The sequence below is a fragment of the Mauremys reevesii genome, linkage group 2 (assembly GCF_016161935.1).
Source record: "Mauremys reevesii isolate NIE-2019 linkage group 2, ASM1616193v1, whole genome shotgun sequence".
In the NCBI taxonomy this organism is placed as follows: Eukaryota; Metazoa; Chordata; order Testudines; family Geoemydidae; genus Mauremys; species Mauremys reevesii.
Genome location: NC_052624.1, coordinates 5,296,863 through 5,310,945, shown reverse-complemented (window position 1 = coordinate 5,310,945; position 14,083 = coordinate 5,296,863). Strand labels below are relative to the sequence as shown.

The following is a 14,083-nucleotide window of genomic DNA, read 5'->3' as shown; positions in this document are numbered from 1 at the left end:
CTCTTCACCTCAGGGTAGCCTACCATCTTCTGGAGGAGCTCCCCACGCGGACGAGCTATTCTCATGCAGCCATTAACATCCCATTTTATTCAGGGTGAGGTTAGGGTGTGGCTGGTACCTTATGCTCAGTAGCACGAGAGGTGAAATGTACTAATGGGTAAGGCACTGGCCTCCTAAGCGGGGTTGTGGGTTCATGTCCCATCGGGGGGTGAGGTGAATGGGTTCTCTGGCCTGTGTCCTACAGGAGGTCAGACTAGATGATCACAATGGTCCTTTCTGGCCATAAAGTCCATGAATGGGAGTGGAAATTATTCTTTGGGGATTAAATTGAAATCCTCTGCTCGTTTCCCAGGCCCTAGAATCCGTACTGATGAGGTGTCTGTTAGGGCCATACCTGGGGGCTCCTTGCAGGGATTAGGAAGCTGACGTTTGCAGTGTGGAAGAATAACAGACCTTCACACTTGTGTTGGTTGCAACATGTCAGAGGCAGTTTATTCTCAAGCAATTTTGCAAGGGGGAGAGTGCACAACGGCAGGTCTCCCAAAAGCTAAACAATTCGGGCAAGTAGTTCTACCTTCTGTTACACACAGTAAGGATCCACAACTGCATTTGGTTTATACATATTCCTTCCTGAGATCTTGCTTTTCTCAGCAGTTCTTGCTGGAGTCTGCGTTCCATGCTTATCTAACACAGGGTCAAAACACCCTCTCTTACGGTTCTTTTCCACGCGCCCAGGCCCTGCCTGGACGTCTCGCGTTATTAGCTGACAGAGTTAGCCCGACTCTTGCTCTTCCTAAAGGACTAAGATGTCTGCATGTTTTTTTCCGCTTCCCCAGCAGGTTGGGGCAAACCTGCCTGTGGCCCTGGCCAGTTTGATCTGGTCTTGCCGGCTCTTGTGGGTGAAAGAGAATCACCCATTGTAACTGTCTGTGCGGGGCTGGGCTGCTGGACGGCACTTAAAACTGGATTTATCAACCCCTGAAAACGTGGTTGGTTCCCCCCTGCTGGCCTTGTGGGATCAGGGCCGCCCAGAGGATTCAGGGGACCTGGGGTCTTCAGCAGCAGGTCACGGGGTGGAAGGACACCCCGCCGCGGGTCTTCGGGGCTCTTCGGCGGCGGGTCCCGGGGCAGAAGGACCCCCCACCGCCGAAGACCCGGAGTGGAAGAAGCTCCGGGGACCCGCCCCCGCGAGAGTTTTCCAGGGCCCCCAGCACGAGTGAAGGACCCCGCTCCAGGGGCCCAGAAAAACTCTCGTGGGGGCCCCTGCAGGGCCTGGGGCAAATTGCCCTGCTTTCCCTCCCTCCCTCACACCCCCGGGCGGCCCTGTGTGGGATTCTGCATGGCAGGAATTCCAGATCAGATTGACTCTTGTTTGCGAAGTGAAATGGTTTGGTTTTCCTACCCACCAGCCTGGGATCTGAGAGTCAAGCTTGGCTTTCTCCTTTTCACGCGTCGCCCCCGTCCCAAAGGGTCTGTGGAATAAAACTCTGCCCTCAGATGCCCGCACAAGCCAGTTGTCCCGGTGTGGCATTTCTCCCTGCAACTGGGACTTAGCCAGCTAGGTGACTGATGCAGGAGCCAGACTGGGACCCAGCTCCCTGTCCTGGAGCTGCGTCGGCTTGGCAGGGTGAACAGGCGTGAAATGCAGTAAAATCCCCAGATCTGGCTTGGAGTGCAGCCAGGAGCCGGGCGCTTTGAGAGACCCCCAATTTAAAGATCTTGGAGAGGGGGTGGGTTTGGGGGGGGGTCTCTGGCAGGGCCCCCTGCCCAGCTGTCCCTTTCCACAGTCTGTTCTGAGTCCCCAGCAGCTCTCCCCACTGTTTAAATCCCCCCCCTTGCCATTGCAGCCTCCAAGCAGCGGTGTTGCCAATGCCCATGAAGGTCCCGGTTCACAGCGTCTCTGTGACCAAGGAGAAGAGCCACATCCTGGTGGGGCTGGAGGATGGGAAGCTGATTGTGGTGGGAGCGGGCCAGCCCTCGGAGGTAAATGGAGACCGCCCCTCCTCGTGGTTCGGTGGGGGTGGGCGGGAGCGGGTGCACCTGGCTGGAAGCACCAGTGAAGTAGTTGCATGATGGGAGGGGGGCGGGGTGCACCTTGCTGGCAGGAGGGTGAGACGGGGAAGGCGCTGCACTCCCAGCCAGCCCAGGTAGGCGCCAAGAGGGGCCCATAGCCATGAGTGAAGTCAGAGCCGCTGTCTGCAGACTGAGGGATTGACTCCTCGTGGGCCGCGTGACGGCAGGGCTGGATTTCCCACAGCAGAACGCTCGAAATCCAGCTCCTCTCCGGAGCGTGAAATGGCTGGGATCAGCCATGCCTTGGCACGAACCCTTAGGACAGAGGTTCTGTCCGCTCCACCCTGCTCTCTTTGGTGAGACGGCTCATCCCTGCCAGAGGGTGGGCTCCAACCCTCGAGGTGCTGGGCGTCCCGGGGGCCGGGCGGCTGCACAGCCCAGCTGTGTGATGAGACCCTGGCCTGGAGGGAGGGGCTCCGGGCCCCCTTTACAGAAGCCGGGTCTGTAACATAGCCAAGACAGACTACGGCCCTGCTTCCGCCGAGCGACCCCATCCCTTTCCGCAAAGCACCTCCACGTCTCTCCTCAGCCCTGCCCCTTCATTCCGCTCTCTCCCCAGGTGCGGACGGGGCAGTTCCACAGACGGCTGTGGCGTTCCACGCGCCGGATCTCCCAGGTCTCCTCCGGAGAGACCGAGTACAACCCGCCCGAGTCCAAGTGACAGGCTTGATGTGAGGTGACCTGTCCCCAGAGCATTACTGGGCAGAGATGTCCTGCAGCAGGAGGTCTCTGAGAGGTGGCGGAGGGGGCCGGTCCAGCCTCGCCACTCGGAGGTATCTGCACGTCCCCTGGGAACATGGCGATCGCTGTGAACCGTGGGAGCCTTGCTGCACTGGGGCTCTCGACCACTCACTCTCCGAGGGTGCAGAGCTCAGGATCCCGTTCCGAGCCAGGGGCCTGCACCGGTGACTCTGGCTTGCCGAGCCAGGATGCGTGTGGGACGATCTGACGTCCCCCCAGCCCATCCCGTTTCCTGCAGAGCTTGAAGTGGAAAACGTTTTTGTATTATTCTTTGTGACTTTCTCACTGGACGGAGAGGCCGGGAAACCCGCAGCCGGTGCCCCCTGCCGCCCAGCAGGGAAACGTCGCAATAGATGCAAGACGATGACCATCGCTGCATTCTCAGTCCTCCTTGGGTGGCCTTAACCAGACCCTGTTGCACTACGTAGAGAACTTGTACCAAAACCAAGGACTGCTTTCGGCAGGAGGCCAGTCTGCTGCAGAAAAGCTTTAATGTGATCAGACTGGCAAGAGCCTGTTCTGTTTTCCTCCCAGGGGTTGAATTTCGGAGGGCAACAAATACCAGGGGCCCAGAAAGATACTTACTGATTGTCTCGAGCCAGCCCCAAAGCCGAGATGTGCATAGACCCCCTGCTGGCAAAGAAGGGTGTTGCGCTTTCACTGGGATTCTCCAGAATGGTTTGTCTGCCTCTTCCAACAGGGGCACTCAAATTCAGCACCTCCCAGGGCCCCAGTCATTTGCTGGTGGGGCCTCTTCTAACTTTCCTATTGATTTATACGTTTTTTTAAAAAAAAACAAAATAAATGTGCACAATCTTCTTGTCTCCCAAGACTGGTCTGTTCCATGGAGCACGAGCCAGCGGGGCTCATTGGATGACTTCACCAGCAATAAAACCCTGCCGTTCGTTAGCTTTGCCTTCATCCTGCAGCTCCGGGGCTGTAGCGAAACTCCTCTCTGGCTGCACACCGGATACCCCTGCTTGTAGCAGGAAGGAGAGTTCTTCTCGCCCAACCGGGAGAGGATCAGGCCAGCGCAGGTGCAAGAGGGGTCGGCGTTTGCCTCTCCCAACGAGCGCGGATCTTAGTAAGAGAGCCCGAGAGCCCTCGAAACATGGCATCTCCATGAGGGCTCCCGGAGCCAAAGCTGAGCCCTTCTGAAGCTTCGAAGGGCTCGGTCAAAACCCGTGGAGGTCAATGTTAGAGAGATCGCAACAGAAGTAAGAAAGCTCCAGCAGTGGAGATGAAGCAATACGGGGATTTTGTCTCCTTCGCAGTCTGGGCCCAATGTTGATCCCATCTGCAAATGCCCCTCCCGCTCCAGGAAAGCCCATCTGTCCCTCCGTCAGTCTGTTTCTGATACTGAAGTGGCCACAGTAAATAGGAATTCGCCCAGAAAGAGGCTTGTTTTTGCAGCCAACGGCCAACCCTTCTCTGCTTTTAACCAACTGGGTGGGTTGGGCGGGGGGGTGTCCAGTCCTACAGACTTTCCATCCCTGGTCATGGTGAAATTTGAAACCACGCTGGCACCTTCTCTGAGGGACCCAGGTTCTGATCTCTGCTTGGCCAAGGCCTCGTTGCTCCAGAGCGGAATGGGGGGAGTGGGGGTTGCGTTAGGCTAGAAGCAGCTGTCTGAGGCTAGTAGATGCTTGTGCCCCATTCAGACGTAACTCGCAGCTGCAGGGAGCCCAGCCGTCCCCGTGAAAATGGAACAGTCCATGTTTACGATGCAGGGCAGGAGCCCATCCCCAGAGCGTCTGGGAGCGAATGGCCCCCAAACAAGGGCGATGGATCGGTCCTTGTAGGACACGGTTACTGTCACTTAGCTGGAAGGTGGAGGGAGCTGCCATGTTGTTCCCCACACTTCCTCTCCCTGATTTAAAAACTCTCCTGCCGTCAGGTAAGCCAGGGGTGGAAGAGGCTGGTGGGGCTCCGGATGCGTCTGGGCGCAGAGCTGTGGAACCCGCAGCCTTTCTGCATCATGTTGATGCTCGCAATAACAAGCGCCCTGGTGCCAGTCAGCTTGCCCTGCCTCTGGCGCCAGTGACTGCCCATCGCTGGGCCGGGCTTTGGTTTGGAGAGGAAGGGCAGTGACTAGCTTGAAGCGGTCGGGAATTCCACGCCTGACTCCAACCCCCCTCGACCTCTGGAGATGTTGGTATCTTGGCTTGAGCTTCATAACCGGGGCCCCTGTTCTCCGTAAACAGCTGGATCCGAACTTCCCAGAGATGAGGGAGGGGAGATTCGGTTCTGGATCCAATCCCATCTCTCTGCAGAACCACATGAAACTTCACAGTCCTAGAGTCAGGAGGGGTTGTAGTGAGGTGGGGTGTGGGTTGAAGAGCAGTCTGTCCTTTCCTCTCCCCCTGAACCCATTCCCTGGCTCTAGGAAATGGATCTCTCCCCTGCCCCCATATACTCTAGGTATTTTTTGCCGTGTTACTGATGCCACAGTATGGAGACAGGGTGCTCCCTCATGTCCAGGGATTTCTCCTAGAAGTCGCTGGTCCCTGGTGAAGATCTGTGGGAGGGATGCAGGGCAGACGGTGTGAAACGCAGAGATGGTCAAGGAATGTTAGGATCTGAGTGCGATTCTTGAGGGGCTCAAAGCGATGAGCGATGTGCTTTGCTTTTATTATTCATAACGATGGGTCGTTAAAGCCGCTGCACCTTCCATCCTCGCAACTTTCTTCCATCGGTCCTCCAGGGTCCCTTTCCGTCAAACTACAACACGATGGTTACAAATGGTTTGGACCTTCCACGCCATGACGCCTCCTGACCAAAAAAGGCACTGTCTCTGCCCTGGGACACTGTCATTCGGTAGCTTCTTTCCAACAAGGGCTGAGAGGAGAGGACATGGGTCCGTTGTGGCTCACGCTGGAGGAAACATCTACTGTAGGCTGGGACAATCATCTGCAGATGCTGAACTGCAAATGCCGCTAATAAGGGAAGAGAGGCTCTCTAAACGCACTGCTTGTTAGCCACCGGACCCTGTTGCGTGCGGAGGTTGCTACTGGTCTGGAGGTGATGTTGTGATGGGCAGCTGGTTAGATCACGCTCTGCACTGAGCAGCGCCTTAATTCTCTTCACAAAGAAAAACAAAAAAAGGCAAGAACCACCAACACTGGGCAAGAGGCTCAAGCAATGCTCTCAACTTCATTCCCTGGGTGAAGATCAGGGTTTAACCACCGACAGTGCAATATTTGCAACTTGTAGAGAAGACTTTTTTAGCACGTGTGCTGTATTGAGGTGTGTGTGTGTGTGTGTATGTGTGTATATATATATATATATATATATATATATAGCTTTTGTAACTTTTTTGAATGATGTAAATCTAAAGATTTCTACTACTTTTTTTCCAAAAGTGGGGTGGTAAATATTTGGAGCTTCCCAGAATCCTGCTGGCTTTTATAGAGCACCAAGGGACCTACAATCCTCACCGTGGGTTTGTCTGTCATCCTTCTTAGAATTGCTCGGCCCAGTGGAAATTCAAGGGGTCATTGCTGGCCCTGTTGTGAAGATGCTTGAATTCCAGGGGTACCTGCTCTCTGGTTGGCCTCTGCCATGTTCTTCTACTTGAAGAGGTTTTTCTTTCCCTCCTTTCACTTGGCTTGTACCTTCTCTGGTTTTATGGAGTCAGGATGGAACTTGCTGAGGGCTCTTCCTGCTCCAGTCTTCTTCACAGACAGGAATGCTTGGGCCAGATCTCTGAGACTTCTGTGTGGGGAAGGGTCTGGCAGGCTTGGGATGCTCCCCTTCAAAGGGAATGGTTTCCTTCTGACCCTGCAAGATTCCTTTCTGCTCCACCCACCCCTGGAATAACAATGTGAAACCTGGTCTTGAATCTTGAGTGTCTACGTTACAGGACCCGAGCTGGCATTTGGGCAAGCTAATGTAAGCACCCAAATTTGGAGAGAAAAAAAAAAAAAAAGTAGCCCCCATGCCTGATTCCTGCATGTAGTGGTATGACTGTGGGGTGGTTACATGAGGGTCCCCTACTTCTCTACCTCTTTTGGGAAGTGAATGGCTCACGGTGGATCTGCCTTTTGGGGAAGTGAATTCAAGCAAGTGGTTTGACCAGGGTAACACCACTGGTACTCCCAGCTCTCTGGCCTGCCGCATGTCGTGTTGGAGCCTTCATGCCAATCAGTTGTGCTACATACTGATCTCCCAGGATCCTGAATCTTGGGGAGGAGGGGTGTTAACAAATCCGCCATCCTTGTGCCAGATTGCATCCCACTCAGACCTGAAGGCAGTTCTCATTCCTCTATGGAATGGAGCAGGGTTTGCTTGGGGAGACTGGCAAAGGATTTGAAGGGACAGGTTGATAGCTGAGAGCCAACCCAGGAATTCAGACTCCCCGTCTCTGACCACGGGCTCCTCCAGGCATTGTGTATGGGACCATTGCCTGTGCTTTTCCTTTAGAACCAGCCGTGAGGAGAAATGGACCAGCCAAGTCTTTCACTCACACTCCTGTCCTCACTGTCCAGCAGGGAAGAGAAGGGTGAATGACAAATCCACACAAGGGGTGTGTTTGGTGCTCGGAAAAATGTATTTCTCTTGTAGCTATGTCTACAGATTCTTTCCAAAAACAAAATAAAGCACAATCCGATGAGAAAACATTTATGCCTTAAACTTGAAGAGGAGCATGGCCTCATTCTGTAGGGGGATGGGTTGTCCGGTTTGCTAGCAACGTACGGTGTATGTGATCTTTAATAAACTTTATAAAGGAATACACGTTCTCAACTCCTTGACCTTTCCTCCCCCTCTCCCCACTGCACCCACTTATTGTGTGATAAAACTTGGCATTTCTTTAGCATCTTTCATAAGAGGACCTCAAAATGCTTGACAGCCGTAAATGGAGACTTGATTTACTCATCTGCAATATGGGATCTTTCTGTCTTGGGAATTTTGATGACTTGCCCAAGGTTGTACCCCAAGTCTGTGGTGGAGCGGGGCACCGAACCCAGGTGTCCTGGTCCCCAGCACAGTTCTTCCTCATGGCCATCACTAAGTTGCATGGGTAATTTTTGTTGAGTTTCCCGCAGCAGTGTAATTTCATCCATATCGACACAGTGGATATTGTGTGTGTGTCCCCTACACATTTAGGGCCCTGCCTTCAGCCTGTGCAGACAGATGACGCTTCGTGATCATTTCTGAAAACCTACAAATACATTGAACTATGCAAGAGAAATGATGCCAGGAGTGCAACAGGGCTGAGTTGAGGTTGCTGTGAGGACTTAACATCTGCATTTCTTTGAACCTTCCTGGTCTAAAACTTTCACACGGGTCTCAATGTAGCTTGTGCGTTAGCCGAAGCTGTAGAGATTCGTGTGCTTTTAGAGACAGATCAGGGGTTCAGTCCCCACAGGTGCCCCAACCAATGAGCCAGCATGAGACCTCTGCACTGCTTGAGCCCCCAACGTCGGCATGAAGTGGTGCCTAGGTCTGGGACTGGCTTTTCTGCCTGAGCTGAACTTCTCCATTCAGTGAGGTCAGGTACTGGAAAGAGCTCCCTTCCCAAGCTGTTCCTGTCCTATAAACTCTGTGACCAGCCCCGTACAGCCTGTACTTTGAGGCTGGAGTGGGTCGCTGGCCAGCTGCATTCTGGAGTGACTTCTGCAGCCCCTTGCAGCACCAGGCCAGCGTGAGAAGTGGCATGCTTGTCTGCAGGAGCAGCTTGGCGCTCTCCCACTCGCTCAGTGCAGCGGGAGTTGGGTCTCCTTGCATCTGCATGCGATCATGCCCTCCTTGGTGCTTGGAAGGCACTTGCTGCATCCTATTGGCACCACCTGGGCTGGTGGCCAGTGGGCTGACAGGCTTCTGCTGCTCCTAGAGCAATGTCCAGGAGGACAAGAGCAGCGATCCCCTGGGAGCTTGTAGCCACCGGACTGAGGGCACACTGCATTCCCAGGGGCCCATCAAAGTCCCCCTCCCCACACAGGCTGGAGGGTCCCTGGAGCCGCAGCCAAGCCTGGAAGTTGGATGAACATTCCTCTGCCTGCCAGGTAGGGTTCCACGCTCTCCCGCTGTCCCACGGGGAACAGCCCCGAGAGAGGAACTTGGGTTCCCGTTCAGCCCTGGTGCAGGGCCGACGGCAGTGGGCTTACGCCTGTTTGCCCTCACGTCCAAACTCTTCCACGGGGGCAGGCGGCGTGGCCTCCTGCGGGGCTGCAGATATGGAAGTCGCGTGCGTGGCAAAAAAAGTTGCCCCAAGCTGGAATCAAAACTCAGGGAGGTGGGCAGCCATCCCCGGGGGGCAGAGACGGACTCTTCCTTTGGTGCAGGGGAGGGCCCCGCCCGGCCTGGATCTCATCTCAGCAGGAAGCAGGGGCCGTGAGAGCATGAGCCCCTTTGCTGCACTGGGCTTGCCTCCGTGTTACTTGCCCGGCTTCTGAATGTCCGTCTAGCTACGATCCCTAGCGTGAATGGGCCCTGAGCCATTTCTCTAGAGCCTCGTCGCTGGGCTAGCTAAGGACCTTCCCTGGGAGCCAGCCGGAGCTGCTGCCCCTCTCTCGGGGCAGGGATGTGGGCATCTTGGCTAAAGCTCCAGCCCCCCGGTGAGGTGTCCACAGAGCTCAGACCTGGTCTGCCTCCTGCCAGGTCCTTAGCCAGGGTCAGTGCCGGGGGCTCCTGCCCCTCTGTTTGGGTTTCAGCCTCTAATGAGAACCAGAACACGTCCCCCTCTGCCGGACGCAGCGGGGCATCTCTCTTCCTCTTTGCAGGCCGTTTGAACCCTGGACCGGCAGCCCAGACCTCTGCCACTTGGACTAGAGGGGCGGCTCCCTTAGCTGGCAGCAGTAGCAGCCTGTTCACGCAGGCTGGGGTACTCCAGAGAGAATTGCACTGATCCCTTTGCCTTGCTATGGGCTTCTGGAGCAGTGCCTCTCTGAGTTAACCCCTCCGCTGCTGGCTGGCATGCTGTAGGTTCCCCCCGTGAGCTTGTGCCACTCAGTGACCCCATTAGACCCAACCACTGCCTGGCTGGCAGCAGGTTTCTAACGGGGAGCGCTACTGCAAGGGGCCTGTGCTGAAAGGGTTAAACAGCAAAGACAGCTGCAGCTTCCAACCTTCCTCCGTCCCTGATGCCCTCCCTGAAAGGCTTTTAACATTTCAAGACACCAAAGAATCAAGCTTGACAGGAAGTGTTACCCTAGCATGCATAGGGAAACTGAGGCACAGACTATCAAGCCCCATCGTTTCAGAGACGGCTTCTGCTTTGGGTTGCTTTACGGGATGGGCACCCGGCTTTAGACGCCTGACTCTGCGGGACGTAAGTCGCCCTCGGCTTCAGCTGACAGCGATCGGCCCTGCGGGCACCCAGCACCTCAGTGGGCTGGGCTCCTTCCTGGTGCCTCGAGTTGGGGCCAGCCAAAATGGAGGCACCGAAGTGCCCCAAGGAAGCCAGCAGCAGCGCTAGCCCTCAGGGGTCCTAACCACAGTGCGAGAAGGGTGTATCCGGGGCAATGGGCATTGAAGGAAGCCTGCATTCATCAGCCAGCCGCGGAGGGGGAAGTGGGTGGCACCTGCAGGAGTGGCCGCACCTCGTGCTGGTGGTGGACGAGGTGGGGGGGGGGAGAGAGGGATGCCAGGCAGGTGCTGGAGCGTTGCCAGGCACTGGGCATGCACCTGAGGCCTCATGTGATGAAGACATACAGGCTGGTGTGTGGGCTGGGTGTTGGGTGCCCCTTGGATCTCCCTTCCCCCTGCCTCTGGGTGCCCCCTGGATCTGCCTCCCCCTAGCCCTGCTCTCCTCGCCTGGCCTCTGGCTCCTGGTTCTGTGCTTGCCCTGCAGGCGAGCCGGGGACCTCCTGGCGGGGGGGGGAGGCGCCAGGGCATCGTGGTATCCACGCTGGCCGAGGCCCGGCTCTTCACCATCACCCACTGCCCTTGGACAAGCCGGAGCGGTGGCAGCCCCGGGCAAGCCCCTGCCGGCTTTCCAGGTGGCCTGGGCCAAGCCCTGCCTGGGGGAGCTGAACCTGGAGTGCGAGCGGCAGACGTGGCAGTCCCTGGGGGGGTGTCTGGGGGCAGGGACGCCCCAGCCCTGCCGTGTGCCCCCTCCTGGGCTGTTCCTTCGAGGGCGGTTAGTGCCCCAGTCAGGCACTGGCGCAGTCTCAGTGGAGGGGCCCAGGCCTCACGACCTTCAGCTCCAGCAGCCTCTGAGGTGTTGGTAATGGAGAAATTTGTTTCTCTACCACTGAGGGGGCCTGGGGCTTGTGCTGCCAACCCTCCCCCTGCACTGAGCGGCATCAACCAGCTCACGGGGTGGGGGGGTTACGGTCCCTTTTTGGCTGTTTGCCCTCGCGCCCTCTCTCCTCTGGGCTCCAGGGGGCGCCCAGGAGCCAATCTGCCGCGGGGGGGGAGCGCCCTGACCGATGCCCATCGCTCCTGCCTGGTTCGTGCGGGAATATTTCCGTCAGATGTTTCTGAGGATGTTAAATTAGTTGCAGACAGGAAGTGGCATGGGGGGGGCAGCACATTCCAGGCCTTTACAGCCTTTAATCACCCAAATGTGAAGCAGAGGCGGCGGCGGCAGAGAAAATGGGGCGAATAGCTGCGAGCCCCAGCTGGTGTGGGAGCCGCTGGTCGCAGGGTTTGGCTGGGCGGGGAAGGCTGCTCCAGCCGGGGGAAGGAGGCCACGTTGTCTTTGGGCCGTCAAATCCCAGGGTGCCCAGCCTCTGGCATCGGCCGCTTCCCAGGGCTGCTTCCGAGGCAGGGGAATTCTTCAGTAAGGTGCTACGACCCCGGCTGGTGGAGGGCCTTGCGGTTACGGCGCCGGCATGGGCCTTGGGAGCCCTGGGGTTCCACGCTTTCCCCGGGCAGCCTTGGGCATGCCCCTTAGCCGCTCTCTGCCTCGGTTTCCCAACTTGTGCAATGGGGAGATGATACGGGGGGAGATGGGAATAAATCCAGCTGTTAACGAGCCCCGATGCTGCGGTGGCGGGAGCCCTAGACGTAGCTAGGTAGGTAGATTGTCCCTGCTTTGGCTGCATGAGGCTGGAAATGGTCCTCTCCTCAGTTACGGCCCTGCCTCTTCCCGTCAGCAGAGGTAGGGGCTCACCAGAGGGATTGCTGCTCCCTTTGTTCTGAACCCGCTGTGTGCTGAGAGAGTGAGGCCTTGGTGCCAGCAGGGGGTGATCTCCCTTCTCCTGCCCTCCCAGTCTGCCGGGGCTTTTTAGGGGGCTGCCCCCACATCTCTTATGCCCGGCTGCCTGCTGCGGCACAGGCAGACGGGGCAGCGGACGCTTCTCTCCCCGTTCCTCTGCACTGCCCACCCGCCCAGCAGCTCCAGCTCTGGCCAGCTGCCCCTGACCCCTGCAGCAATGGGGGGCATGAGGGATGGGTGGAGGAAAGTGGGGGAGCCCAGCCCTGGAGGGGGAGGGGAAAGTGGGGAGCCCAGCACTGGGGTAATACAAGGTCAGGGGTTGGGGGGTCTCTAACACCTAGGGCCTCCTCCTAACTCAAGCTTGTGCCAGATGAGTGGGGACCCTTGGGGACCGACTGCCTGGTGATAGGATGAACGGGGCGCGTTGAACTAGGGTCGTTCTCCCTTTTCCCAGGGGCTCTCGAAGATGCCGAGGGCTGGGGGGCTGCAGGCAGTACCCGGGGGGGGGACGCCCAGATGAGTCCTCCAAGCCCTTCCTTGCTCCAGGCCGTGGGACACCCCCTACAAGCCCTTTGTAGGATCTTGGCTCACTGCTGGGCACCGAAGTTACGCAGTCCCAGGGAGGGGTATTGGGGGAGATGCCCTGATTGCTGCCCCCCCCCCCCAACACACACATGCCCCTGCTCACTCCCCAGAGGATTGTGCCCTGGAAGGACTCCCTGAGCCCATCTGTCCCCGATTAGCAGCTCCATGATCTCATCTCCTGCCAGGAATCTGCTCTGAACTGGGGCCTGTTTACATACCTGGCTGAGTGTGTAAAGCCCTGGGTGACTCAGAAGCTCAGCCGGGGGCCTGAGCTGTGCTGGGAAGGAGCCGAGCACTGCAGAGGACAGTGCACTGGGGAGAGAAGTTCAGACCCTGAGGCAGCTCCCCCCATTGCATGTATAGCATTCCCCAGGCAGGAACCAGGTGCAGCGGCAGGGCTGGGGGGGATCTCGGGGCTGGACTGGTGGGGTGCTGCGGGCCGGGAGCGAGGTGCAGCGGCAGGGCCGGGGGGATCCCGGGGCTGGACTATTAGGGTGCTGCAGGCCGGGAGCGAGGTGCAGTGGCAGGGCGGGGGGGATCCCGGGGCTGGACTGGTGGGGTGCTGCGGGCCGGGAGCGAGGTGCAGCGGCAGGGCTGGGGGGGATGTCGGGGCTGGACGGGTGGGGTGCTGCGGGCCGGGAGCGTGGTGCTGCGGCTGGGCGGGGGGGATCCCGGGGCTGGACTGGTGGGGTGCTGCGGGCCGGGAGCGAGGTGCAGCGGCAGGGCCGGGGGGATCCCGGGGCTGGACTGGTGGGGTGCTGCGGGCCGGGAGCGAGGTGCAGTGGCAGGGCGGGGGGGATCCCGGGGATGGACTGGTGGGGTGCTGCGGGCCGGGAGCGAGGTGCAGCGGCAGGGCTGGGGGGGATCTCGGGGCTGGACTGGTAGGGTGCTGCGGGGCTGGACTGGTGGGGTGCTGCGGGCCGGGAGCGAGGTGCAGCGGCAGGGCTGGGGGGGAACTCGGGGCTGGACTGGTGGGGTGCTGCGGGCCAGCAGCGAGGTGCAGCGGCAGGGCCGGGGGGGATCCCGGGGCTGGACTGGTGGGGTGCTGCAGGCCGGGAGCAAGGTGCAGCGGCAGGGCCGGGGGGATCCCGGGGCTGGACTGGTAGGGTGCTGCGGGCCGGGAGCGAGGTGCAGCGGCAGGGCCGGGGGGATCCCGGGGCTGGACTGGTGGGGTGCTGTGGGCCGGGAGCGAGGTGCAGCGGCAGGGCAGGGGGGATCCCAGGGCTGGACTGGTGGGGTGCTGCGGGCCGGGAGCGAGGTGCAGCGGCAAAGCGGGATGGGGATCTCGAGGCTGGACTGGTGGGGTGCTGCGGGCTGGGAGCAAGGTGCAGCGGCAGGGCTGGGGGGATCCCGGGGCTGGACTGGTGGGGTCCTGCAGTGCTGTGGGGGGTGGTCCAGGATTGGGAGCCCAGAGGGTGCTGCAGATCAGGTTAGGGTTCCCTAGCAGAGTAGTGTGTGGAGACACTTGCACAGCACCTGCTAATTTAAGAGAGTCTTGCTTTCCCCATCCCTTTCACCCAGGAGGGTGTTTGCTGCTCTGAGGACTGGTCCCAGCTCTGTAACTGATTCACTGGTTGACTG

The 14,083-nt window shown here is 58.5% G+C and overlaps 1 protein-coding gene across 7 annotated transcripts in view; it reads left to right on the top strand.

Moving 5' to 3' along the window:
• NBEAL2 (neurobeachin like 2) overlaps nucleotides 1-3,638 on the top strand; it is a 175,945-nt gene extending 172,307 nt beyond the window's left edge. For 5 of the 7 annotated variants that reach the window (XM_039521667.1, XM_039521671.1, XM_039521665.1 and 2 more), the window contains 2 exons: nucleotides 1,848-1,983; nucleotides 2,633-2,767. In XM_039521667.1, coding sequence (XP_039377601.1) covers nucleotides 1,848-1,983; nucleotides 2,633-2,734 — 238 coding nt within the window. In that variant the 3' untranslated portion in view covers nucleotides 2,735-2,767. Of the gene's footprint in view, nucleotides 1-1,847; nucleotides 1,984-2,632 lie in introns of all 7 variants that reach the window. The other 2 variants (XM_039521670.1, XM_039521666.1) reach the window with 1 other exon arrangement.
• Nucleotides 3,639-14,083: the final 10,445 nt, after the last annotated feature.